Genomic DNA, 27,757 nt, shown 5'->3' on the forward strand with positions numbered 1-27,757 from the left:
GTCACATGATTGCTTTTTGGGACCTTCTGACAAGCAATTTAATGGGGGAAACCAGATTCACTTAACAGCTGTGTTAATTTTACAACTGCAGTGGTTCATTTAACAAATGTAGCGTGAGAAATTGTAAAATGGGGCAAAACTCACTTAACAAATGTCTCGCTTAGCAACATAAATGTTGGGCTCAATTGTGGTTGTAAGTTGAGGACTATCTGTACAGATCTCAGTGAGGGTGGAATTGGTTCAGTTGTGTACCATCCTAGTTTCTCTATTTAAATCTGAATGTTCAAGTTTTTTCTTTTTTCTTTTAAATTGGCTCCTTAATGTTGGGATCAATGTTTTTGCCACCCCAAGCATTTGTGGTTGACTCTTTTGCAGTAGATATGGGGAACTAGAGCTATGTATCTACTTTAGGCCCCAGCCTCATGTTCCGTGTGTTAATACTTGAAATGTCATAAATTCTCCAATACCGGGATCTTCAAACTTGACAGCTTTAAGACTTGTGGACTTCAACTCCCAGAATTCCTCCTCCAGTCATTCTGGAGTTGAATTCTGGAAGTTGAAGTCCACAAATCTTAAACTTGCCAAGTTTGAAGACCTTTGTCCTATACAGAATTCAGGTTCACAAAAGAATGCTTCTGGCATTTTAGATTGGATTACATAGCTCTACTTCATTCAATGTATATGAGTGGGGGACTTGCAGTCTGCCTTAGCCATGTCAGCTGTCATGCTTGCTATTGAACTACACCCCAATTTAAAAAAAATAGCCTTTAACATTAGCTGAGAACTTGTCCACTGGATTGTAGCTAGGTGTGCACAATTAACATATCCATTATGGCCCCAACCAAGTGGCACAATTCCATGGTTAGTTGTTACACTGGAATCTTTTCACTGAACAGTGTCAGCTTTTACCTATTTACCCTACTGTTTCCATCTGCTTTGGTAGTTAAGATTGTCTTTGAGTTTTATATTGTAAAAAAAGGCAATATCCTCACATGTTAACATGCCTGTTTGCTAACAATTCCAGATTCCGCAAATACTTCCATGTTTTTTGTGAAGCCAGCCAACATAGTTAAAATCTAGTAACACTGGGTGAACTCGGATTGGGTTACATCGGTCATGTTAATGTAACGTCCAAACGCAGCAAATACAACATTGTAAAACAAAAACTACCCAGGGAGATGGACTACCCATTGAAATCATTATTTCCTTTTCCCATTATGCTAAAATATTTTGGTCTGGAAAATTGTCATAAAAATTTCTTGAGTTTTAAAACGTGAGTGTTCATCAGTCGTCATATGCCAATCATTAAAGACGGCACAGAGCTTTTCCAATTTAAAAAAAAAATGGAACTGGCTTTCAGCTAGGAGTTACCTATTAAAGCAGAAATCCTGTACTTGTTACTCAGATGGGGCAGTTTTAATTAAAACATGGCTTGTTTTTCTAGGACTGCAGGCATAATAAAACTCTGTCAAACTATCAAAGCACAAAAGTATCCCCTTCTTTTGCCTTAAGATGTAGCAGTGTTATTCTATTATAAAATTACAACTTTGTGTGACAATAGCCAATAACATCTCCCTCCCCACCAAAGCAAGGACATAATTCAAAGTCAAGCTGTAGGACAGCCTGTCCTGGATACTGGTTCGAGCCATTCCTTAGAATCTCAGATAATGAAATGGGAGACCGTAACTGGAATATAACACATCTCTTTTAATTTACAATAAACACCTGACTCTGGTCAAGGTAACTGGCTCAACTCCAACCCACAGCACACACCCCCAAGACAAAAAAGGAACTGCCCAGAGAAATTCTCAAAATGAGGTCCATAAATTGTAGCTTAGGCCTCCATATGAAACTAAAACGGCTGATGAGCAACTTTTGGTGCTATGAGAAGCCTGCTGAAGAATGCACAAAGAGACGGTGCTCTCTGTTTCCCACTGGCATGTTAAGCCTTTGAATACAGAAGAGTTAAAAGATAATTAAAACCTCTGCACCAAGGCAAAAGGGTGGACACGGCCCTCGCACGTCTTTGTAACTTTAAATACGGAAAAAGATGGGAAATTCCCCTCCCCTGGCACAGCTTCTACATTCCTGGGAAATTTACATCTCTAGATAGATCTCTATGGTCTCCATCATGGGGAGAGGCTCTGCACTCTCAATGATAGCAATTGTCTCTCCAAACTTGGTGCACATAATGGTTTGGGTGGACTGGCCGGAAGTTACAAGAGATTCGGAAGACTGCAGAGCATCCTGGCCGTCAGCCAGCGCTGTGTGCGTTTTGCGGTGGCTCCGCAAGTTCGAGACGGTCTTGAAAGTCTTGGCGCAGAGGGGACAAGGGTGAGGGCGCTCCCCAGTGTGGATCCGCCTGTGCTCCGCCAGGTGCATGGACTGCACAAAGGCCTTGCCACAATCTGGACAGCGGTAGGGGCGCTCCCCGGTGTGCAGGCGTCGGTGTTCACGAAGATGGGTGGCCTGCCGGAAAGCTTTGCCGCAATCTGGGCAGAGGAACGGACGCTCGCCCGTGTGCGTGCGCTGGTGCAGCTGCAGCCCCGAGGCTGCCACAAATGTCTTGTTGCAGGTAGGGCACTTGTGAGGGCGCAGGCCAGCATGGCGCTGTTGATGTCGGCTCAGCCCGCTAGGGGTGGTGAAGGCTTTCCCGCAGAGGGGACAGTTGTATGGACGCTGCCCCGAATGGACCAGCTGATGCAACGTCAGCTTGGCCAATGAGCCCAAGTATTTGCCACAAGACGTGCAGAGGTATGACTGCTGGAGGCTCCCCTGCTCGATTTGCTTGGTGCAGCGGTGCTCCTGCAGCTTGGAGGCCGCCACGAAAAGAGCGCCACAGTCTGGGCAGCGGTGAGGCTCGTGCCCAGAGTGGCTAAGCCGGTGCAGTTCAAGGAGATGATGGCGTGAAAAGGATTTGTCGCACTCCGGACAAGGGAAAGGCAAGCACCCTGTGTGTACCGTTCGATGCAAGGCTAGCTGGCGGGCTCGGAGAAACGCAGCCCCGCACTCGTCACACGAGTGGGGCCCGTCTCCGTTAGGAGCCACGTGCAAAAGGCGATGCTGGCGAAGGTTAGAGGACTGAGTGAAGCGCTTGTCGCAGACCTGGCACTGGTAAGGCCGTTCTCCGGTGTGGGTTACATGGTGCCGGGCCAAGTTAGCCTGGGAAACAAACGTCTTGCCACATTCGGAGCACTGGAAGGGCCTCTCCCCCGTGTGCGTCCGCAGGTGATTCCGCACATGCACCAGCTTCTTGAACTTTTTGCCGCAGGTGGGGCATTTGTGCTTGCGCTCCAACACGTGGACGACTCGCTTATGCCGCACCATCCGAATATGGGTAGAGAACGCCTTTCCACACTGAGGACACAGGAACCCACCACTGGAGACCTCGGCTGAGTTCCCTGGGGAAAGGGAGGAAGGGGCAGAACCATTCACAAGTGCTTCCTCCTCACTGGGCACTTGCTCAGTAGGCTGCCCAGAGGCAGGGTCTCCTCCGGCCCCCCGAGCGGCTGGGATCCCACTCTTGCCAGCGTGTGTGCGTCGATGGTAAAGGAACTTGGTCATGTTGCTAAAAGTCTTGCCACAGTGACAGCGGTGCAAGGGATTGGCCGTGTGGTTTTTCCGGTGCATGATTAAGGTCATCTCGGTGGAGAAGCCGAGCCCACAGTCCACACAGAGGTAGAGGGCCTCGCCTTTATGGATGCGCATGTGCTGCTCAAGAGAGGCTGCCTTTTTGAAGATCTTGTTGCAATTTGGACACTCGTATGTGCCGTCCACGTGCACCCGCTGGTGAGCCAATAACCGCTTGGCTGTGGTGAAGCCACGCTGGCATTCCCCACACAGGAATTCCTCGCTGCTCTCCACATGCTCCTGTTGGTGTTTTTGCAGCGCCGACATTGTACCGAAGGCCTGCTTGCACTTGGTGCAACAGAAAACCTGAGCAGGGGGAGGCGCTGGTGTCGTTTCCTCAGAGCCTGGCCCTGGGGACATGTGGGGGCTGGATGCCTCTTGTGTGGCCACCTCAACTGGCTCCCCGCTCTCTTTCTCGATCTCAGTAAAATGTTCGCCCTGGTGCTCCAGCAGCTCCTCCGGCGTTAAGAAAAGGCAGGAACATTCTGAGCATTCATAAGGGTGCATGGGGGGAACAGGCGGCGGCGACGATAACGGATGTAGTTCCTGCAAGGTTGGGGGGCAAGAGATCTGGGGAGGCTGAGGATTGGGTATTTGGGGAAGAGGGGAAGGAGGTGGCTGAGAAGGTGGTAAATTTGATGGAGAAGAGTTTGCCTCCTGTTTCTGGTGTGTCCGGCGGTGAGCTAGCCAGAGGCTCGTAGAAGGAAAAAGTTCATGACATTCATTGCATTGGTAGCGGATCTGTCCAGTGGTGGCTGGGAGAGATGAAGGGCGGGTTGGTACTTCCCTGGGATGCACTTCCTGGTGCGCTAACAGTTCATCAGGTGAGCACAAGACACACCCACATTCCAGGCACTGATACCGGCTGTCTTGTTGGGATTCCGCTTTGGCAACTGTGGCAGCGGCTGCAACCTCACAGGACTCCCCTAAATGGCTCTGGTGGTGGAGCAGCACCGCCTCCAAAGTGTTGTAGAGAAGTCCGCACTCCGAACACATATACTGATGCTGGAAAAACACGGAGGGAGCCAACTCCTCTGCCATTGTGATAACACCTGAGGGGAAGGACGAGAGGAAGGACAGATTGTAGAGAGAGAGAGAGAGAGAAAGAAACCTTAATGAAAGCAAGGTTGCCAAAAAAAAAAAAGTGCACAAAACCAATGGCAGGAAGAACACATTGACCCACAAAGGAATGGCATTTTCAACCTAAGAAAATGAACAGGACTTGCTAGAAAACGCTATCCTTGAAGAAAAGGAACCTAAGGCAGATTTAAAAAGTTATTTTGTGTAAAAGCAAGTCCACTGATGAAGATGCTACACTGAAATCCCCTCTGCTGGCTGGGAGGAGGAGGAGGAGGAAGGGGGCCAAGTATCACCCCCCCTGAGCTCTTTGCAGAGAAAGAACCACCAAGGAAACGAGGAGCAGAGAAGGCCACTTTCAGCACTTCCATGGCCCAAAGACGCTTCCCTCTTGGGCTTCCTTCTCCCAAACCAGCTCCTTCCGTTCTAGCCAGGACTGATTGGAGCTAAGCCATTGTTTGATGTTGGTTTGTAGCAACATCGGCGGGGGCGGGGGACATGCAGCACCGCAGGTCAAAGGTGAACCCAGCCTGGGGGGTGGGGAGAGAGCCTGACAGGGGCGCAGGCTGGACAGAAGGACTCGCCGGGCGGAGGGAAGCGGTGGCTCGGAAGGCAAAGGCGGTCCCTGGCGAGGGGACGGCTCCGACCGTGGTAAAGGGCGCCGCACTCACCCGGCCCATGGGCCGAACCCACCGCCGCGGCTCCCAGCCGGCGTTAGCCGAGTCTCTCCCTCTCTCTTTCGCCGCTCCCTCGTCACGCAGGCCCCGGTCGGCCTAGGCTGCACCGCGCCCTCTCATTGCCTCCCCACAACCCCGAGGGAGCCAATCAGAGACCTCGATACTAGAGAGGCGGGCCGCCGCGGAGGATTTTCGTGACATTCCAGCCCCTCCTTCAGGAGAGCAGCGAGAGGGAAGCATGAAAAGCCCTGGCCAATCAGCACCGCAGCTTGAGGGGAGATGGGCGGGCCTGGCCGCTCTTTAGCCCGCCCCGTCACGAGGATGAAGACCTGCGCTTCGTTTTCCTCCCCCCACCCCCGCTCTTTTGTGTCTAGGCGTAAAGACCGCCTCCGCATATACTCTCGAGGACGCTGATTACGTAATCAGCGCCGTTTCCTTGATACCACTTTACGTAAACACTGCGTCGCCGTTAAAGCATAAAGACAGCAGTGTCGCCTTTTTCGCCTCAGGTCAGTAACTGGTTTCAGTCGACTCCAATATAGGGGGTGAAGGCGGCAGCGTGCCAGTTGTTATTGAACGACTAACCCCACCCCGCACGCGAGTCACGGGGACAGTAGCGAGCGGCCACGTGAACGGGAGAACACGACACAGGGACCGACATAGCTTAGACCTGCCAGGGACGGTCTCGGCGCATGCGCGGGAGAGGCCGCCTCTTCGCCTTGGGGCGAGACAAGACAAACAGGCTTGGAGCGCATGCGCGGTCAGGTGCCTACCCGTTTTGGGGTGGGGGGGCGCAGGCGCAGATGAGTCGAAGGTGCCAGAAAGATTGAAACGGCGGCGGTGACGGCTGTGGCGACGGGAGATCCGGTGAGGGGGGGCTAATTTATTTCGTAGGGGCGCTCAGGAAAAAAGGTGGCGAATGACACCTGGGATTTTAAGAGGAGGGAGTCGGGGGCACCGATAAAAGAAGGCAGGAAGGGAGGAGGCGGTAGTTGTGAGGTGTATTTGAGGGAGAGGCGTTTGAGGGGGTGGCCCGCTGTCAGAAAAACAACGACGGTGGGGAGGGCAGAAGGCTTCGCGAGGAATAAAAGAAAGAAATGGAGAGGAGCGAAATGACAAAACACGGGAAGGGGCGACGTGAGGGGGGAAACAGCGGTGGGGAGGGGAGGCTTGTCTGGGTCGAGGAAGTGGGGAGGGGACGTCAAAAACAGGTGAAACGAGCCGTGGGGGAGGGGCTTCAGACGGTTGTTCCGACGGGAAGACGGCCGCCGCCCCTCCCCTCTTGTGGGCGGGGCTCTCTGTCCCTGCAGGGGCGGAGTTTCGGGCTGCTGGGGGCGGGCGGAGCTGCGCCGAGCTGGGTTCGTCCACACCTCGGATGGTTGTGCTGCTCCTTGTGACGAGCGGCGGGGGGGGGGGAGGAGGGGGAGGGGGAGGGGCAGGGAAGGCCCGCGGCTGCCCTCGCGCGGTGTGTCCGTGCCTTGCAGGCTGTTGGAAAGGCGTCCGTCTGGTCGGCCATGAAACAGCATTTTGCCTTGTCCAAAGGGACGGTTCGAGAAAGGGGTCGTCGCTGGCTTTTACTGGGGGAATCGGAATGGTGCTCTCTGGCCCTCTCTCTCTCTCTCTCTCTTTCTTTCTTTCTTTCTTTCTTTCTCTCTCTCTCTCTCTCTCTCTCTCTCTTTCTTTCTTTCTTTCTTTCTTTCTTTCTTTCTTTCTTTCTTTCTTTCCCCTTCCTTACCACTTGGCCTTGTTAGAAACCAGTTTATGGCGGCTAAAGGCACCAGGATAGAAGTGGTGAGACTATGCAGTTCTTGTCTTGCCTGGTGAAGGCAACAAGACAGCTGGGTGACTGATTTTTTTTTCAACATAGTCCACCCTTGTCCTTGAATGGCTGGGTGGACTGGACACGAACATTTGAATTACTATAAGTCCACGTATTTGCCATACGCTAAATGAATGGTGTTAGTCACTCACTCTATCTTAAGGAAGGAGTTAATGGCAAGCCACTTCTGGAGAAAACAAAGGTGATCAAGAAAACCGAAAAGTCTTGTCCAAATAGTCACCAGGAGTCAACGCTTGACTCAGGCACGTGCATGCAAGTGTACACACACACACACCATAGGCATGTAGCATTAATGATGTAGAGCTGTATATTTATTGTCTTAATTGAGGCAACAATGGAAGGCTTGATCTGATCCAATAACTCCCATTTCTCATTTACAGATTCTTGAGTGGTGAAACTGGGAATCTGAAAGGATCTTCCTTCAAGACTTCAGATCAGTTTTTGTATTTTCTTAATTCAACTTGGCAAAAGTCTCTTCTTTTTCCATCTGTTTTCAGAATACAGCGTATCCATTCAGTCCTAGTTTGTAGTCTTTAAAGCTTCCTAGGATTCACGTTTTTACATGGCTGACATGAGAAGGCAACTTTTTGCCCACATTTGGGAAGAAGAAGAATGCCTTGAATATTATGGGATGGTTTCCCTGCATCAGATGTTTGAAGTCATTGGTTCTCAGCTCACAGAGAATGATGTGGAAGTGCTCTCCTTCCTTCTGGATGAGACACAGCCCTGGACTCATCCATTGGATCCTGCCCTTTGGACCGTGGCAGCAGCAGAAGAAGGTGGCTCTGAGCTTACCTCACCAGCATTAGAAAAATGGAAGAGGAAAAATCAGTGCCAGTGTAATTTGGGGAGGAAGGATGGCAACCTTGAGGCAGTTGCAGAGAAATGGCAGCCAAAGAATGGTGTCCAACTGCTCCTGGAGTTGGAGAGGAGAGGCAGATGTGATGAAACCAACTTTGTACAGCTTTTACAGCTTCTGAGGGTGCTAACAAGGCATGATCTATTGCCATATGTTACCCTGAAAAGGCAGCGTACAGGTACTGGATTGGAGCAGTAGAAAAAATGTAACATTTTATTGTTGACTGAATCTCACAAAGTTTCTTTTCTTAGTGGATATTTAATCCTAGGTCATTTCCACCTATCCTGTAGCAGTTTTGCTTATTGTAAGATAAATGTTAAAGGGGGCAAATGGTTATGACAATTTCAGGCACTGAATAATTCTTTGCATATATTACTCTTTTGAATATTGTGATTATAAGAACAGCAGAACTGGAATCCAAGCTGATTTGACCGACTGGTGGTGTTTCCTTACAGAACTCTTCCAGTTGAAGTACTGCCTAACTTTCAAAACTTTTTTTGATTCTAGTTTCTCCTGAAAGATACACCTATGGACCATCTGTTCTGTCAGCAGACCAACAAGTGGACAACTGTCTGAATTCAGCCTCTTCAGAGCCTCGCCATGATCAGTGGGAGACAGGTATGTGAATGGTGCCATTTGAAAAGAGAATAATATTCTATGTTCTGATTTGTCTTTTAACTGTTTATTACAGATGCTAAACTTTTATAAAAATCAAGATATTAATACTAAGCAGTATAATCCTGTGCCTAATAAAAGATCCATTCTAAACTAACATTTTTTCAGATAAATTATAACTAATTACTATCTGGTGTTTGAAATTCATGAATCATGGATGTAGAATGGCAGGTTTGTGTAATACGAGATTTATTTTTAGCAAGCCCCACGCTTGCTAGCACTGATGTTACCTAGTCAGTAATTAAACATCTGCAAGCAAACAACCAAGCCTGGAGAGCGCCAGGGATCTCACAATTCAACCGTAAACTAAAGAGATTCTCTTCTGTTACTAGGCTCATGGGGAGCACCAGTAAAAACCTGTATCGTCCCCCCTCCCCTCTCTTTCTCTAGGCTCCAATTCAAGCAAACGGAAGCGAGTAAGCAGAGGTCGGTCTAAGGCTACAGTTTGTAGACGGCGGGGAGCTAAAGCAGCTTCTGCTCCAAAGCAGGAGGTTCCAGCTCCCACCAAAGTGACTTGTGGTAGGTGTCTGCCTGGCATGCGCTGTGTTCTTGGGATGCATTTGATCTGGATTTTTTATTTCTTTTTTTCATTTTGAAAACCCATGAAACCACTCTAAAACACATTAGCAACCTCTTGGTTTCAATTAAGGGTCGTTTGTTCAATTTCTTTTTCTTTGACTAGAATCGCAAGGGAGTAGAGTTGGTTGGGGGAGGAAAAAGAGATGCAGTAGCTGCATTACAGAGGCTGTCTCGTGTAGGTAGCCTGAGGTTTGGCTTACAATATTAAGTGCAATTTAAACTTGATATTAAACTTGGTTCTACTAAATGAGAATAGGAGTTTTTGGCCCCTCCTTGAGAGAGGGTGGTAAGTCTCCAGTCCACTTCATGGAATTTGTCTTCAGTTTCCTGTGTAATCTAGTAATAGATAACTATTTTTTCACTACCATCAAAACAAATTTATGCTCAAAATACATATACCCCAGCTTCATACATAATTTCTTGGGCATCTTGCATAACAAATTTTATGAATGCCTTCCAACTTGGTTATCCATAACATCAGCTTTGGGGAGACTTATTTCAGTACACTGAAGTGTTTCATATGCTGGTCTTGAAGAGAGTATCTTAATGACTCTGATGATATCTGTGTTGAGCTGGAGAAATGCAAGATAATCTGGTTAGTTCCACTTTTGTTTAATAACTTCAGATGAAAAAATGCATCAGATTCTGGTGAAAGCATTAATTCCAAATGAAAAACTTCTGGGCTCAGAATAGGAAGATTTAAAAGGCCTTTTTTACATTTAGATAAATAACAAAAACTGGAGGGTAAACCAAGTTTCCTTTGAAGCTAGTTTTGTTTTCCTACTAAGTCATCAGGAAAATAATCATTCCTGCAAGGTGTTCATACATACCACAAGGTCATTCTCTGCGGGATGGTAGTAATAAAACTCATGAGTAATACGGCCATACTAATTTGATTGGAGACAACATTGAATATGTTTGCTAAGTAAATTAGCTGTTGTATTCTTTGGAATGACTTGCCAATCCTTTTATCAGAGGCCAACACTTGATTTGAGCTATTATTGAATTGGTGCTGCCTGGTTTCTTTTGATTTTCGAAGGAGTTTATCCTCCTGCCTTGGTTGGTAGTAGTAATCTGCTGAATTATACTTTGCTGAAATCAGCAGTACATATCTAAATTGTAAACTAAAATCACACAGGTGAATTAACTGTCAGATTTCTGTCTTGGTTTCCAGCTCTGCGTAAGTGCCTGTCTCTAAGACCAGCATATTTTATCTCCTTTGAATAATGTAAAGTTGTCTCAGACACTATATGTCTTTCTTACTAGTTGAGGACTCTGCATAAGAAAACTGTGAAATCTGCAGGTGGACCTTTGTCTATGACAAACCACATAATGTGTTTACAGTTTCCTTATCTGGAAGTGTGTTCCACCTGCCTGGTTTGTAGCACCCTCATTCAGCCAATGGGTACCCAGAGCTGGCAGATGATCCCTGCAGAAGTCTCTTGTGCTCTTGTGTTTGTGTCAGCGCAATGCAAATGAAACAAAAACGAATGCACAAAAACACTTACCATCTGACCAATTTACAGGCCATGGGTTCTAACGAAGAATGTTCAAAAATAATACAATGAGTCTCAAAACTGCAACTTCAAGGTGCAGCTAAGGCTACTGCCGGGTAGGTGCAAGGATCAAATTGTAAGCTCCATTCAACACCTAGACTGTTGCCTGTATTCTTTGTAACATCACCTTGCTTCACTGGGGCAGAATTTAAGATTCATAGGCAGCTGCTTCTGAAATGAGCTCTGCTATTTTATTACCTTTTTGAGTTGCAAAACTAAACCCGTTCTGGTATGCTATAGTACTGTAGGCTATCTCAGTTTGAAAGAGCAATACCGTAATGAAGAAAAATCCATGCAAACTCCCGAATGAACATTTTTTTGTTGCTGCTTGATTTCTGCCAATTCTTTCTCAATCCACCATTTAAATTCCAGGTTACTAAGCAAAAGTTGATGATAAAGAGACTCTGTCTCACTTGTGCACTCTCCTCACAGAATGGTCTCGCAAAGGTAAATGAATCCATGCACCCGAATTTCCACCAGTTCTTTGTGAAAAGCAAATTTGTATTTTATGATATCTGCTGAGTTACTATTTCTAGAGAAAAAAAAAAAAAGGTTGCCCACCCTGCATGCCAGCCTCTCAGACAGCCACTTCATAAAGACATGTTTGACTGTTTTGAATGCCCATAGGGGACAGGGCTGCACTGTCAGCTCCTGGGTTTATGATACTGGTTAGAGCTACTCCAGACCAGCACTGTGAGGGCCTTGTGCCCCAAACCTCTAGCAGGGCCTGATGCAAGGGTCAACAACTATGGTGATTTTATGACCCGTGGTTCCAGAATTCTTCCAGAATTCTGTGCTTCCAGACTTCCTGAGTCAGCCATGCCGGCTTAGGAATTCTGGGAGTTGAAGTCCATAGGGCATAGTTGCTATAGTTGCCCACCCCTAATGTGATGGAAACAGGCTGGGATAGTATAGCTGTGAGGGATTTGCTCTTTGGGAGTTGCCATTCTTTGATATGTCAGTCCATTGAAGGCCTCCCTATCAACTGAGCTTAATTTTGCATATAATTACTACTGCAGATATCAGATCATTATAACTGCTATGGGATTCTTAGGGGCTCCTTTTTTTAAAATCCCTTTGATTGGAGTAGAAATGCCCTTTAATTCTTCACATCAGTTTGCTTGGGCAGTTCCTTCTGGTTAGTCGACATTTATTATTGGTATATGCATTCATAATTGTTGATATTCCTGAAATTGTTCATTGTTGTCACTAGTTAGCATTTCCCGGTTCCAGTAAATATAATAAGAAAGATGATTTGTGTGTCACTTGGTTCTCAGTAATAATAATAAAACTACAGGTAATTCTCAACTTACAATCATTTGCTTAGTGACTTTTTGAAGTTACAACAGCACTGAAAAAAGTGACTTAAAATCAATCCCTGCACTGCGTCACCATGGTCAAGTGATCAGAATTCAGGCACTTGTCAACTAGCATATATTTATGAAGGTTGCAGCATCCCAGGATCACACAATCACCTGTTGCAACCTTCTGAGCCGCTTCCAATAAACAAGGCCAGTGGAGAAATGCTGGGTTTGTTTAATCACCGCATGATTCTTTTAATAAGTTCAGTTATTCATTTTTAACAACCATGGCAAAGAAGTTGTAAAACTGGGCACGACTCACTTTAACAGCCACTTTACCAAGCAACAGAAATTCTGGCCCCCATTTGTGGTTGCAAGTTGAGGATTACCTGTTTATGACGTTGTAGAGAAATTTCTCTATTAAGTCTGGTATCTGCAGCAGTCCATGTCAGAAGTTAGCTTAGGTTCTTTACGCCATTTTTTGTGTTCTTTTACAATATGATCTCAGAATGATTTCTTAATGTTACCATGTGCTAAAAGTCTTGAACCATGTTTCTCTCGGTCCACAGTTGAAATCCATCCCTGGAAAAGCATAAGTATTGGCCCAGGCAAGCGGGCCAAGTACCAGACACTGGTAAAAATACCCAAACAAGTTTAAAAGCAAAAACTAAGTGTGTCCCACTTGATTATTTCACCTGCCTCTTCAGCGCTTCTTCTATGTTAGAAGCGAACCTGCAACTGGACCCTGCAGCACTCTTATACAAGCTGTGAGGGACACAGCCTTGGACTTTGGGACTTGTGGCCTTCAGCGCAATGGAGGCCTTTTTCTGTGGTTTCATTGTCTGTAATGGTTTTTGTTGGCCTGTAAATATTTAATTTTTGTTTTGGGTAGTGGGCGGCATAATATATAGATTATTATTAATTTATTATAAATAAATAAAGATGATATCTGATTCAGGATGATCTATAGATCCCAACATGTCTCAGAAACTGAGAGTTTAAAGTTCTCTGTTTCTGGTTGGGTCACCTGATACTAGTTTGTAATCTTTGAATAGTGTTGAACATACACTAATGGGGTTGCATGGATACTGAGGTGACAGGCCTCCTTCTCTGAAACCATCCTACTTGAGTGATAATGGACCTGAAGGCTTTTCCTTCATTCTTGCTACTGTGACTCAAACTTGGGAAAAGACCTTGGCAGAAGCCTGTGTGCAGTATCTGGCTCAGAAACAAGTTTTTCATGTTTGTCTTCTACATAATAACCGCAGTGGGATTATTTCACTGGGACCGGGGCCTGGAATTGATGTGGGTGGGTGGGTGAGTGTGGTAGTGTTTGTGCTGCCTCAGCTGGTGTTTTTGCCCATGAGTTCAGTGTTTAATTCAGCGCAGCTGTTCAGAGCTTGCATTACTGCTGGCTGTGGAAAATGGTTGAACTAATTCCCTCAGTCTAGGAGTCATTTATGCAGAAGACCTTTCCCACATAGCCAGAGCCTGTAATTTGATATGCTTCCTCCTGCCTGTTTGGAAATAAAAGCTGGGATTCTTTCATACAGTCTTAATTCTCATCGTGTCCTGGGGAGGAAAGAAAGCGGCTAAATCCGTTCAAGTGCAATGTAACTGTGATTCAAGGATTGCCAGTATGTTAACGCCAACTCTGACAGCTGCCTCATGAAGTACTCCAGAACATTGTTGATATTAGAAATCATGTGCCAAATCATGGATGCAAAATGTCTGTATTTTAAGCTATGTACAGTGCAAGGGGAGATTGTCAACTTTAATGTATCTAGTCAGCAGTCGGGTGGGAGCCTGTATTTGGAACCCCAAAATGGTTTCCAGTGGCCCAGTAGCTAAGTCCTTTAACGTGCTGCCTTATCAAGGCGAGCGGGTGTGGAGTGTATGGACTAGCAACCTTCTGGTACAGTGATCATAAATGTGGGCGGAAAGGAAATGTTTCCAGTAGAAGCTCATGCAGGTCTTTAAACATGTGTTTAAATTTTGCTGCGTACTGGCTGTCTGCCATTGAATTAAAAACCAATCAATGCTATGGGCCACTGTTAAATGCAGTTTGTGGCACAGCTTTGCTGTTGCCCATCGGGGGTGGGGGTGGGAGGATTCTGAAGGTCATGCTGCTTGAGGGCTCTCAGCTACTGAAAAGCTTCTTGTAGCTTGGTGGTCTGGGTGGGTTTGGGCTCCAGGCCGTGCAAAGTTACTGGAAAAGGGCTGTGACTGCACTTTGAGTTAATGCTTCTACAGGTGATGACCACAAGACACAGAGAAATTAAAGCTGACGGCCTTGTTAAGCGTATGTAATGCACCACCTGCCTCATTTTTCTTAAACGTATCTTACTCTGTATTCGTTCCATTTATCCCTCCCTTTTGAACCTTCTAACACGTTCAGCTACAATGCTGATGATAACATTGGGGGTGATTGAACAAAACAGACCTGTTCTTTTGCTTCCATAGTTAGAGCTGAACGTTGGTAATTAGTGAGGTATCTGCACCACAGTAGTAAACCTGTCTAGCAGCATGTCAGTATGTTCAGAATATAAACAACAAGGCTTTGTGCAGAATAGGTCCCTCGTTTTAGTTCAGGCTCTTTTCAAATCCAGCCAATAGATCCGGTTGATCTCGCCTTACATTCCATTAATTCAAGTTGTTTGAGACGTATAAGTTAACGTCCATTGACTGAAAACTATTTCCATCATATTAGGAGCTATGCTGATGTCTGACAGCAGGCATAGATGGTAATGGTGGAGGGTATGCTACACTAAGGGATTTGTCCTTTTGCTCCTCTGGGTAGGAATTGAGGCTGGATGTGTATTCATATTTAATCTGAAATAGGGAGGTGTTACAGGCTGGATATGGAGGCTAACAGAAGTATAAATGAAGTTCAGCTCTAACTTTGTGCCAGAGGAACACCTAAAAATTAGTGGAAATGCCCCTTGCTGAGCCTGACTCCTTCAGGTCCCTGAATTTTGGGGGAATCCTGATTGGGCTTGAGCTTCAGCTTGGTTGGTCTTTATACTCAGGACTATTGAAAGCCTGACCCTAGAATACTGCTGCATGACTGTGTGTTTGTCTTCTTGCTCTGTTTGTGACCCGACAGCTCTAATGGCCCTCTTTTTCTTTCTTCCCCTCCTTCTGTTTTTCTCTCTCTCTTCCGTGTGTTCCTCTCAGACATCCGGCTTCGTGTTCGGGCAGAATATTGTCAACATGAGCCCGTCTTGCGTCAGAATGTGATATCCAATAAGCAGAACCATTTGGAGCGTCAGTTTGATGTGTTTGGGCAGTCAAACACTATCCTGAAATCCCGTGACTTGGGCTCAATCATCTGTGACATCAAGTTCTCAGAGCTGTCTTACCTGGATGCCTTTTGGAGTGACTATATGAATGGCTCTCTGCTTGAGGCATTGAAAGGCGTCTTCATCACAGACTCTCTCAAAGAAGCTGTGGGCCAGGAAGCTATTCGGCTGCTAGTCAACGTGGATGAGGATGATTATGAGGAGGGTCGACGTTTGTTACTGGAAAATGTTAGTCCCCAGGTGTGGTAACGGCAACAGCTAGGTGACATAGGTATGTTCCTTCCAAATTAGCCAGTGGCAGTATGTTGGAATTACTAAGGAGCTCTCATTTTTCAGAAGTCCCAAAGGAGCAAACTTTCAGAAACTTTACTCCTTTGAATCAGCTCTACAAATAAGAAGGGCAACAGAAATACTTGGTGCTTTGGAGAATTTGAGGTGGCCTTGATCTGCAAAGAGCCTAATTAATAAATGAAGCTGTTTTTTTTAAATATACAGAACTGTGATGTGATGTGGTTTTTGTTTTGATATTACAGGCTTCTGTTTCCTAGAACAAGGTAGCCTCATGATATGCTGCTGAATATGTAGGCAATTATTTCCTGCCTAGTACCCAATAAATAATTTATGGAAGCATTTCTGTTTAGAATATATACAGGTGGCCTTTGACTTAGACAATTATTTATTTAGCAACTGTTCAAAGTAACAATGGCACTGAAATAGTGACTTGCAACTGATCCTTCCACTTATGACCATCACAGCACCCCCATGGTCACATGATACATATTTGAGCACTTGGCAACTAGTATGTATTTACAGCAGTTGAATCTGAGGTCATGTCGTTATTTGTGACCTTCCCAGGGGGCTTCTTCCAAGTCAATAGGGGGAGCTGGATTTGCTTAATGACTGCATGATTCGCTTAACAAAAAAGATAATGAAATTGGGCACAACTCATTTAATGACTGCCTCTGCTCCCAATTATATTCATAAGTCGAGAGCTACCTGTAGCACAAGATAAAAATAAATGGCACTAGAAAAAAAGGCAACAGCATAACTAGATCCTAGAGATATCTTGAGATATAGACACTCTCCCGAAGAGATACAGTGAATACTGCTTGCAAACGAGCTAAGTATCAAGTTAGACCTCTGCTTTAACTTTCTGCTTTCTCTTTTTTTTTTACAGGGTACTTCATTTTTATTACTTGATTATTGTTTGGATATAGACTTCAGGGGAAAAAAAAACTTTAGAAAATAATCATTCCGTCATGCGACAGGGCTGGATCTTGGCAATGACGGGGTTCCCAGGAATCAATTATGCCACAGAAGCATTGAAAGAACAAGCCAAGAATGATCTTGATGTAGCAGAATACGAACAAAGGCAATAATTCAGCCTGGATTCCTCTCATTTGGAGCCAAAAGGAAAATCTTTGTGAAGATGATTTATCTGCTTAATGAAGCATTGAAGGACCTTGACACTCTTTCAGCCTGACTTGTGTATCTCATGCTTGCAACCTGTACGTGTCATTTTTGTGTGTGCTCTTGCAACACTAGAGAGTAATTTTGCAAAGTAGCAGGTACACTTGGTCAAAAGATGGCAGCAGAGTAGATTACTTTAACTACTCTTTTTCTTGGAAGAAAAACTTTATGTTCTTAAAGATGGTGCTGGGTAGATTTCTTCCCTTTTATGAAAAAAATACAACCCAGTCCCACGTTGCAAGGGTTGATCATAAGGGTGGAAGCTTGAGTCACTTTTCTAATGACACTTTTCAATTCTGTGGTTCTTTGTATATACTATAAATAATAGACTTTAAAAAGATGAAAAGATTTGGATTGTTTTCTGGGTTAAGGAAGCTGCTAAATTGCAGCCGGAAGAGGCGGAAATATGTAATTTAAAAATTGTATTTTTTTTACCAAAAAGAACCCCAAACAAAAACCACTTTTGGACAAAATTCTTAATGTATTGTATTTACAAGTGACAATGTTAATAAAGAAGATAATTTGCAACTGTCTTTAATTCCTAACAAGAACAAAGATGGCCTGCTGGCATAGAGCCCAGCCTTTCATACCTACATTCCTGTAATTTTTCAGGTGTTCTAAAATAGCACCAGGACGGATTAGCCTTTAGAATATATTAAAATATGCTGCTGGATATTTTCTGGTCAGAGAAGATGGGCCTAAACCATTCCTGTGAAAACTGGAGTAAAAGTCTTTTTAATAGGAACCTGAGGAATGGAAAGGCATGATCCAAACTAGCAGGTGCTCCCCTTGATTTTAGGTTGTTCCCTCAAGAAATGAAATACATTAATATCAGAAATGGTGAGCGTTGGAGATGTGGTCCAGAAGCATCTTGACACAATACAATCTCTTCCCAATCCCACTTCAAGCCACACAGAGTTATTGGTGAATACAATTTTAGCGTCAAACCTTTGCAGATGTATTCATTTGCTTTCTATAGCTGCCATCTGAACAAGTGACTGGGTGATGTACATCGTCGTAAAAACAAAAGCCTTAAAACAATACAAAATAAATAGATAAATAGTCACGAAGTAAAACTATTGCTGGAGATGTTAAATGGAGCTTGAACCTAGGCCTGGGCACATAACCAGATCTTCACAGCCTTATGGAAGGCCAAAAGGATTGGGGCCAACCTGATGGGAAAATGTTTCTGAACAAGAGTGGAAGCCATACCTGTGGCTTTGTTCGGATGGTGCAACTCGTTGTTTGTGGCACGTGACTTCCCTTAATTTAATAATGCAATTATGAACCCAGCCCAGACTGGCCTGCTTAAAGCAGGATTAAGCAAAGCAAACCACAGGCTGAGTCAAGGTACTGTTGTCTTTAAAGGTTTCCCACCCTTGTGAACGCCACATTCAGAGTCAGTTTAATGTAGTGGTGAAGGTGCTGGCCTAAAGGTTCTAGTCCTTCCTTGGACACAAATGACTGCTGGGTGACCTTGGGTCAATCGCCAAGAGATGGTCAGTTCTAGTTCTGCCTTAGGTCTGAAAGCCAACTGGGTGACTGGGCTAATCTCTGTCAGCCCAACCCACCTCACAGGGTTGTTTTGGTGGGGACAATAGGGAGGAGGAAGGAGTATTAGGTTTCATTACCACCTTGAGTTATTTATAAAAACAATAACGGCAGAATAAAAATAAAAACGTGAGTGTGAATTGCCCACATTATCCATGCTGAGCAATAAATAATGCCTCTCTTAGCCCACCCTGCACAAACAGGCCAGGCTACCACATGGCTGTGCCACTGGACTACAACTCCCATGACGGCCAGCCATGAGGAAGGTTTGGAGGCAGCACTGAGAAGTAAAGCAACACAGAGACGGCCATTGAGAAGAAAACTCAACAGCCAAGTTACGCAAATAATCCCCTTCTCCTGGAGAGAACGTGAGGAAAAGACTTAAGATTGCCCTGCCTTGATTCCCTCCAGTATTCATTATTAATTTATTTGTTGAATTATTTGCTGCCTATCTCTATGCTCTAGGTGGCTGGCCACAATAAAAAGGAAGAATAAAGAAATATAAGAGGAGGGAGAGAGGATCTCTATCAAAGCCTATTAATTGCCCACTCCAGCAACAACTATTAACAATTCCAGAAATAATGGTGGAGTCTGATCCTGAGCCAAGCCTCCCTCACAGGACTGACAGGGAAAGCCAGGCTGGTGTGGTCTGGGTGTGTGTGTGGGGGGCGGGGGGGGGAGAACCAGGAGGCTCTGAGTTCTAATCCTCCCTTAGGCATGGAAGGCCGCTGGGTGACTTTGGACTGCTCATTCTTGCCTCAGCCCAACCAGCCTCGCAAGGTTGTTGTGTGGAAAAGAGGAGGAGGAGGAGGAAGTACGTTTGCTGCCCTGAATTGCGTATGGCGGGGGGGAAAAGAAGCAGCATATAAATTGAATCAATAAATAAGCTACAGAGCAGCATCCTAGGAGGATAGTGCAAAAAAAAAAAAAATGAAGGAAAGGGATGAAGCAGCATCCATGGAAATTTGGGGAGTGAAATGTTATTCCGCAACATGTTTAGGGACGTGATGGCTGCCTTTTCTCTTCAAGACTCATAGGCAAATTATCAAGTTTTTTAGCTTCACTGATTATGCCAGTCTGTGAAATGGTTGTTTGGGTTCAGGTTTTTTTCCCCTCAGTCAGGCAGCCATTTTGTGGTGGTGGTGGTGGAGGCATCGGTGGCTATTAATACTTCCAGAAGGTTCCATTGCTCTAAAAAAAGAAGAAGAGGAAGAGGAAGAGGAGGAAGAGGAAGAAGAAGAAGAAGAAGAAGAAGAAGAAGAAGAAGAAGAAGAAGAAGAAGAAGAAGAAGAAGAAGAAGAAGAAGCCAATTTGAGTCCTTGGTTTATAAATCAAGAATACCTGTCATAATAATGATGTAACCGTCTGGTTGAAAAGCAAGATTAAAAAAATAATACCGCTACCTCATGCAAGATTTTAGCCATTACAAATCTTTTCTTATGCCATTTTTCATTGCAATTCCTACATTCATTTGTTTTCTGCAGAACTGAAAAGACAAGTGAAAGAATGCAAAGAAACAGTGCTAGGATATTTTTTCCTCGCATTACCTCCTGGATATAAAATTATGGGGGCATCTGCTTTGCTTAGGTAAGTAATTGAGAACATGGGGTTCCAAGTTTTACTATTAGGGGGGCTAGAAAAAAAAAGGGGGTGGATTTGCACAATATGCTGAGTTCAAAATACAATCCGTTCTTTTGTTTGGTCTAGTGGGTTGTGTGGGGAAAAATGATCTTGTTACGTGGATATTAAATACAAATACTGTGCCATATTGTGCTACATCGCATGTGGGTTCATTCCTCTATGTTGTTTCAGTTACGTTTGTCATATTATGTAGATTTATCCAAGGTTGGGGCAGGGTGTGGGGGAGAGCAGAGCTAAATACATCCTTTTGTTTGATGGAATTCCTATTACAGCCTAGCATTTTAATTGTCTCGTTTCTTCATTTCCCTAATGAAGAGCTTTGGAAAGTAAATTTTAGTTTAAGAAAGCTCTTTCTTTCTTTCTTTCTTTCTTTCTTTCTTTCTTTCTTTCTTTCTTTCTTTCTTTCTTTCTTTCTTTCTTTCTTTCTTTCCTTCCTTCCTTCCTTCCTTCCTTCCTTCCTTCCTTCCTTCCTTCCTTCCTTCTTTTCACCAAACCTGGGATAGAAACAAAAGCAGCTGATATATAATAAGACTTCATCAAGCCCCTAATACAAAGTAAGACACCATTCCACAAATACGAATGCAGACATAAAATTTATATATAAAAGAAGAAATAGGGGCAGCCCTCTTGGCATTGAACCATTACAATTAAGCATTAAGGCTCACTGGTGCCCTAAGCACTGTCAAATCTTGGTGCACGCCTCCTTTATATATACTGTACAAACGAAGCCAAGCTTAGGCTACATAAAAGTTTTTGTGGTGCCCCCTTTGGGCCTGGTGCTCTCAGCACATGCTTAGTCTGCTTAATGGTTAATACCCAACTGCATTGAACTAAAAAAGTTTTTCTAAATATTATTTATTTGTCTAAATAAAATATTAAAAGACATTGAGACTCTAGAAAAAGTACAGAGAAGAGCAACCAGGATGAATAGGGGACTGGAGACTAAGGCATATGAAGAACGGTTACAGGAACTGGGCTTGGCTAGTCTAGGGAAGAGAAGGACCAGGGGAGACATGATAGAGGTCTTCCAATATTTGAGGGGCAGCCACAGGGAGGAGGAAGGGGTCAAGCTATTCTCCAAAGCACCTGTAGGCCAGACAAGGAATAACAGGTGGAAATTAAACAAGGAGAGATTCAACCTAGAAATAATGAGGAATTTTCTGACAGTGAGAACAATCAACCAATGGAACAGAAGTTGCCTTTGGAAGTTGTTGGGAGCAGTCATCACTTGAGACTTTCAAGAAGAGATTGGACTGCCATTTGTCAGAAATGGTGTATAGTCTCCCGCTTGGGCGGGGGGGGGGGTTGGACTAGATGACCTACAAGGTCCCTTGCAACTCTAATTATCTGTTAAGAATCTGTTATTGTTCTTGCAAAAAGTTCAGTAACAAAGAGACTGGGTGTACTTCGGGGAAGGTGACATGAGGGTTTCCCCCCCAAATGCAGTAAAAAAAATTTTTTTTACTGCATTGCCTTCACTAACTACTGTATATACAATGCGCTCCCTTTGATGTTGAATTAGTTGTCAAAGTGACCACTAGGTGGCTCCACTAACCTGTGACTGATCTGTACCCAACTTTTGTCTACTGTATATTCAGCCTGTTTCCTTTGGAAAAGTCATGCATATTAATTCATTTACCAGAATGATTATAATATCCCTGAAATATTGTGCATTTCCTTGAATGCACCCTCCATTCTGTTGCAATCTCACCATTGCACCCTATATTCTGCTGCAAACTCACTATTCAGTTGTTCCCAAATTGATGAAAGAAGAATGTAAATTAAATTAATATTTCATATTCAGAGGTCCCAGGGTTAGGTGATCACCATTTGCAATCTTCCAAGGCAGCCTCTGATAACTAAAGTTAAGGTGCGGGGAAGCCAGATTTGCTTATCAAACTCCGTGAGTCATTTAAGAATTGCAGTGATTCCGTTAACGATCATGGCAAAACGGGTCATAAAATCAGGCACAATTCACTTATTAATCGCTTTGCTTAGCAACTAAAATTCTGGTCCTAATTGTGGCTGCAAGTCAAGGACTACCTACAGGTGTCTCGTGACTGGTGTTGCCCATTTGTGCTAGTTTCCCTTGACAGCTTTTGTGTGAATGTGTCTATACCACAGTATCCAAATTCTAAATCTGGTGCTTACCTCTGGACCTGTAATCCCCAACCAATTTGGCCTCCTGCACTTTTTCAAGCTTCAGAAAGCTATTTTAAAGCATAATCATAAATTTAGAATCAAACAGCATGACTTATTAGGCTAACATAACTGATCGTGTGAGGTATTAACGCCACTCTATAAATAAGGCCACACCTAGAATACTGCATCCAGTTTTGGTCATCATCACAGTATTAAAAAGATGTCGAGACTCTAGAAAGACTGCAGAGAAGAGCAACAAAGATGATTAGGAACCCAAAGGCTAAATATATGAAGAATAGTTGCAGGAACTGGGCATGGCTAGTCTAGTGAAGAGAAGGACCAGGGGAGATACGATAGCAGTGTTCCAATATTTGAGGGGCTGCCACAGAGAGGAAGGAGTCAACCTGTTTTCCAAAGCACCTGAAGGCCAGACAAGGAATAATGGATGGAAACTGATCAAGGAGAGAGTCAACCTAGGAAGTAGGTTAACCTTTCTGACAGAACAATCAACCAATGGAACAACTTGCCTTTATAAATTGTGGGAGCTTCATCGCTTTAGGCTTTCAAGAAGTGACTGGACTGTCATAAATGTAGGATCTCCTATTTGAGCAAGGGGGTTGGACTAGATGACCTACAAGGTCCCTTTCCACTCTGTTATTCTGTAAGAGTACAGCCCTGTCTGTTTACTGCTTCTCTCTCCATGGAGCTCCTACTCCTTGTGTCTTTCAACAAACGACTTCACAAAGGAATCCTTGTGAAAGAATCTAGTAGCTCTGGCAATGGTGAAGTGTGCCTGGTTTACAGAAAAGCCAAGGTTTTACAAAGCACTTCATTTCCTCTATTTAATGGCTCGGAGGTGAGAAAGCTTGCAAGATCAAACCCCCCTGCTCAGCCTTTTGCATGTAATTTGCAAATAAGTCGCCTGGGGTTTGCTCTGCAGCAAGGGGGCACAGAGCAGTCACTTTCATTGATTTTGAAAAGGAAATTGCTGGTTCCTTCCTAGGAAACCCGTTTTTTCCCTAAGCTTATCTTTAGATGCTGTTAATCTACAGACTACCACATTTACAGCTTACCCATGCCAAAAGAAGAATCTTCTTCAATCTTTTTTCTTTTTCTTTTAAACCCCAGTGCTTTAACATTTAACCTGGTTAACAGTTTGGATTGCTTCAAAGGCTTGCTCTCATAAGAAATCTTTTCTGAGCTAATGCGAGAGCCATGGCTGCTTAGTCTGTGCTTAAAAGCATTTATTCCCTCCAATTTGGATCAGAGCCCTGGTACTATGTGGGCGTATGTAACTCTTTCCTTCCCTTGTTTGTTCTTCTATTGACTATGCCTTCCGTAATTGTACAGATGGTCCTCAACTTACGACCACAATTGAGCTCAAAATTTCGGCTGCTAAGCAAACCATTCTTAAGTACATCATGCCCGATTTTATGACCTTCTTTGCCACAGTTATTAAATGAAACACTTTTCAAGTGAATAACATGTTTAACTTATGACTATCACTTGTTGGTTATCTTATGACTTATGAATATCTTCTGATTTATGCTTTTATCACTTTGTTGCTTGTATTGTTACTGGGAGTTTATGCACCAGAAACAAATCTGTGTGTCCAATCACACTTGGCCAATGAAGAATATTTCTATTCTATTCTATTCTATTCTATTCTATTCTATTCTATTCTATTCCATTCCATTCCATTCCATTCCATTCCATTCCATCCCATCCCATCCTGGGATTCAAATGTTTTTACTACCGATTTGGTGGGTGTGGCATGGTGGGCGCGCTTTGCGTGTGTGCACACACTTTGCATGCATGTACACGCCAAATGCACACTTTACGCAAGCACAGAGGCATTCCAACTCACCTCTTGCAATCCTGCACTCTCCCGGTTGCTTCAGCAGCTGCTGTGCGGCACTCTGTTGTGCCCCACAAAGCAGCTGCGCTTCAAATTCAGAGGATAAAGGTGAGGTGGGAGCCCAGGTGGGCAGGTGGGCCCAACAGCAGAGCAGTGGAGAGAACCAGTTCGGTCTCTACTGCTTGTCGCCACTACCAGCTCGGCAGAACCGGGCAGAACCGGTCGAATACCACCACTGATCCCATCCGATTCCATTCCATTCCAAGTCTGGCGTCCCACTTTGTGACACAAAGACCTTTTTCAGATCATAAAGACTTCCCTTTTCCTCCAACCTATAGCCAGGACCTTCTCAGACAGCTGCACAGGTAGTCCTCAACCTACAACCACAATTGGGCCCCAGAATTTCTGATGCTAAGCAAGACATTTGTTAAGTGACTTTTGTGACCTTTTACGACCTTTCTTGCCACAGCAGCTAAGTGAATCCCTGCAGTGATTAAGTTCGTAACAGGGCTGTTAAGTGAATCTGGCTTCCCCATTTTTTTTGCTTGTTGAGAAGGTTGCATGACCCTAAGACACTGCCACCGTCATAAATAGGAGACAATTGTCAAGCGTCTCTAATTTTGATCACGTGACCATGGGGATGCTGCAATGGGAACAATGGTCCGTAAGTCACCTTTTTTTCAGGGTCATTGTAACTTGGAACGGTTACTAAATGAACTGTTGTAAGTTGAGGACTACCTGAATTTTTTCAAGAGGCTACACACCTGTCCAAATGGATTTTGGTGTCATCCACTGCAATCACCACTGAATGTCTACACTGGACTAGGAGAGTTATAGGCATTGCTCTGGGTTTGTCCTTCTCAAAGATACTGAATTGCTCCTGATATTTGTGGAGATTTTCGGTCATCCAGGTCATAGTTGTCTCAAAGGTGCTTTTCCAAACGGCAACTGGACTGCTTTTTCTTGAGGAAGATGCTTTCCTTCTCACCCAAGAAGCTTCACCCTGTTCTGGCAAGATGGTGGGGGGGGGCATGGAAGGACTACAGGTAGCCCTCAACTTACAACAGTTCATTTAGTGACCGTTCAAAGTTACGATGGCACTGAAAAAAGTGACTTATGATCATTTTTCATGCTTGGGACCTTTGCCGTATCCCCCATGGTCACAGGATCAAAATCCAGACCCTTGGCAACCCTTGGTTCATACTGATGGCGCTTGCAGTATACTGGGGTCATGCGATCCACCTTTTGACAAGCAAAGTCAGTGGGGAAGCCGGATTCATTTAACAGCTTTGTCACTAGCCTAACAACTATAGGGATTCACTTAACAACTGTGGGAAGAAAGATTGTAAAATGGAGCAAAATTCATTTAACAAATGTCTCACAGAAATGTTGGGCTCAATTGTGGTCATAAGTTGAGGACTACATGTAGTTCCACGTGGAGGTTGGCCACAGTGGGGGACACAGGTGAACCCATGCAACAGGGATGTTTTTGTCTGTAGAAACCTTCATTCAGGCGTGGGATGCTGCCGGTTCTGCCCAGCTCTATAGAACCGGTAGCTCTGAAGAGCAGCAAACACCGAACTGGTTCTGTGTTTGCTGCTGATTGGCACACCTGCCCACCCGGGCTCTTACCTGTCCTTTATTTCCTGCTTTTTCAACCTCTGCGTGGCACAGCTGAGGTTGAAAAAGCAGGAAAAAAAAAAGGCTTTTCAAACGCTGCGCACTTGCATGCTGCGCTTTTCAGCTCTCCGGGCGGAACAGCTTAAGGTTTTTTTATACACACGCGCGCAAAACGTAGTCACCCAACCGGTAGTAACACCGGTTGAATCCCACCCCTGCATTCATTGTATTTACTCCTGCACCATTCAAAGGGTGTTCAGCCTTCCCATGTACTCTTCCTTTTTTAAGCTGCATAATTTTTCCCTTCTCGTTGTGGATTAGGTGGAGCAAAGCAGGGGATTTATTTTATTATTTATTTGTTTGTTTATTTATTTGATTTATATTTCCGCCTGTTCGCCCATGGCGACCGGAGGCGGCTTACACAATGTAAAATCCTATTTAAAAAATAAAAACAATAAGAACTAACGAAAAGTATCAAATAAATTAGTAAAGTACAATAGGGAAAAAATTTGGGAAAACACAAAAACAAAAACTACCCCCACCCCACGATAGCAGATCACACTAGCCATCTGATGCGTTCCATCCCTCTCTGGGTTCCATTTACCTGCTACAGGTACTCTTTTGGACATTCCCACCTACATGCCTCTCTTGAAAACCTGGGCCTGGGCTCCTAGCCTTCTTCCAGAAATTGCTCTCAAAACCTGTAATTTTTAATGTGATAGAAGAGAAAAATTATTCCCACAACATCCTCCCATCCTCCAGCAATCCTCCTTAAATTGCTTTGAATTAATTGAAATTAAAATGAAAACAAAGCAATTGTTTTCAATTTTTGTCCTGAATTATTCCATGGAGCTCAGTTCCTAGCAAGCAGCTGATGAAAAAAGATGACTTTTTTATACATGTACGTATACCTCTTTCCTTTCATATATTCTCATAGCTTGCAAGTCCTTTTGTGGTTTTGCAAACTTGACCTGTCTTGTGCCTCCCTCACCTTTCTACCCCAGCTGTCATTTTCCCTTTCCCCTCTATTCAGATACTTTGCATTGAGCTTCTGTCCCTTACACATTTTGGGGAGGACCAGAAAAGGCCCAGGACACTTGCACTGTATGGCCATGAAAGGGTGAAACACCTCTGGACCTTTTCAGGGAATTATTTTTTAACCTGGCATTCCCAAATCTTTTGGCAAGAGGGCGCCACTGGCCTTGATAGAAATTGCTTGCTGGCTTTGACAGCAAAGCTTATCTTGATATTAATTCATGCGCTCCTGTCTTGCATTCTTGTGAAATGGTGGTAGGGCAGGTGAAGGAAACCATGCTGAGGTTTGCAGCAACTGGTAGTGCTGGAGACCAGTTTATCTCCTTAAAAGGTGCACCCTCAAGTTCTCCAGAGGCAGAGGGAGCAAAGAGAGAGAGAGAGGCTGGAATTTCTTAGAAAGCCATTTTGATGGTTGAATTTGGGCCTACTACCACAGGCCGAATGTTCTGGAAGGGACTATCCAGCCGAGATAGCTATTGAGTGAGGAAATTACGAGAAAAATCCAGCCTATCTAAAACCTGCCTATTTCTCGGCTACCAAAAGGTCATTCAGGTTGGAGAGCAAAAGTAGTAGAATGCTAGTTAACAATAAAAACCTACTTAATTATCTTTTTTACCCAGAAAATATTTAAATAAATAAACAGCAAACATCTCTCACCCAGATATGGGTTAACTCATTTTTTAGGGTTATACCTATAAAGCACACACAATGGCAATTCATATAATTTCAATCCTTGTAATATTGTTTTCCATGTTATTTGGTGCAACCATAAAATCATCCTGGAACGCTGTGGGATTTCCAGTGATCTCACCTGCTGTCCAAGCTTCCAACTTTGCACCTTCCCCTTCTAAGTCCCTGTGGCTGGTGCCTCATCAAAAGCACAGCTCTAAGTTCAAGGAAACTATGAATTTAATCAAAAGGAGTTAATTATCTTTTGCTAGGAG

The 27,757-nt window shown here is 44.3% G+C and overlaps 2 protein-coding genes and 1 long non-coding RNA gene across 4 annotated transcripts; 2 read left to right on the plus strand and 1 right to left on the minus strand.

Moving 5' to 3' along the window:
* Window positions 1–1,687: 1,687 nt before the first annotated feature.
* Window positions 1,688–5,505, minus strand: LOC113446002 (zinc finger protein 574-like). Its single transcript, XM_026715417.2, has 2 exons — window positions 5,379–5,505; window positions 1,688–4,682 (listed from the first exon to the last, which is right to left on the minus strand). Exon 2 carries the CDS (start codon window positions 4,669–4,671, stop codon window positions 2,098–2,100), a length of 2,574 nt encoding a protein of 857 aa, XP_026571202.2. The 5' UTR covers window positions 4,672–4,682; window positions 5,379–5,505; the 3' UTR covers window positions 1,688–2,097.
* A 98-nt stretch (window positions 5,506–5,603) lies between these two features.
* On the plus strand, window positions 5,604–17,494 carry DEDD2 (death effector domain containing 2). Of its 2 annotated transcripts, none has more exons than XM_026715419.2 (6): window positions 5,604–5,893; window positions 7,605–8,261; window positions 8,591–8,701; window positions 9,149–9,277; window positions 15,372–15,767; window positions 16,674–17,494. In XM_026715419.2, the coding sequence occupies exons 2-5, from the start codon at window positions 7,787–7,789 to the stop codon at window positions 15,743–15,745; spliced, it is 1,089 nt and encodes a 362-aa protein (XP_026571204.1). In that variant the 5' UTR covers window positions 5,604–5,893; window positions 7,605–7,786; the 3' UTR covers window positions 15,746–15,767; window positions 16,674–17,494. The 2 variants fall into 2 exon arrangements, with proteins under 2 accessions (XP_026571204.1, XP_026571203.1); XM_026715418.2 differs by having other exon boundaries at window positions 5,723–6,251.
* LOC148124969 (uncharacterized) lies at window positions 11,206–13,742 on the plus strand. Its single transcript, XR_015744861.1, has 2 exons — window positions 11,206–11,340; window positions 12,764–13,742. It is a non-coding gene; the product is annotated as an uncharacterized LOC148124969 (long non-coding RNA).
* Window positions 17,495–27,757: the final 10,263 nt, after the last annotated feature.

The sequence above is a fragment of the Pseudonaja textilis genome, chromosome 10 (assembly GCF_049901715.1).
Source record: "Pseudonaja textilis isolate UNSWEBS1 chromosome 10, rPseTex1.2, whole genome shotgun sequence".
Classification (NCBI taxonomy): Eukaryota; Metazoa; Chordata; class Lepidosauria; order Squamata; family Elapidae; genus Pseudonaja; species Pseudonaja textilis.

Coding starts and splice junctions, on each gene's coding strand:
- LOC113446002 (XM_026715417.2), bottom strand. CDS start 4,671: ATGGCAGAGGAGTTGGCTCCCTCCGTGTTTTTCCAGCATCAGTATATG.
- DEDD2 (XM_026715419.2), top strand. CDS start 7,787: ATGGCTGACATGAGAAGGCAACTTTTTGCCCACATTTGGGAAGAAGAA. Junction 8,702..9,148: donor CCATGATCAGTGGGAGACAG/GTATGTGAATGG, acceptor CTCTTTCTCTAG/GCTCCAATTCAAGCAAACGG. Junction 9,278..15,371: donor TCCCACCAAAGTGACTTGTG/GTAGGTGTCTGC, acceptor TGTTCCTCTCAG/ACATCCGGCTTCGTGTTCGG.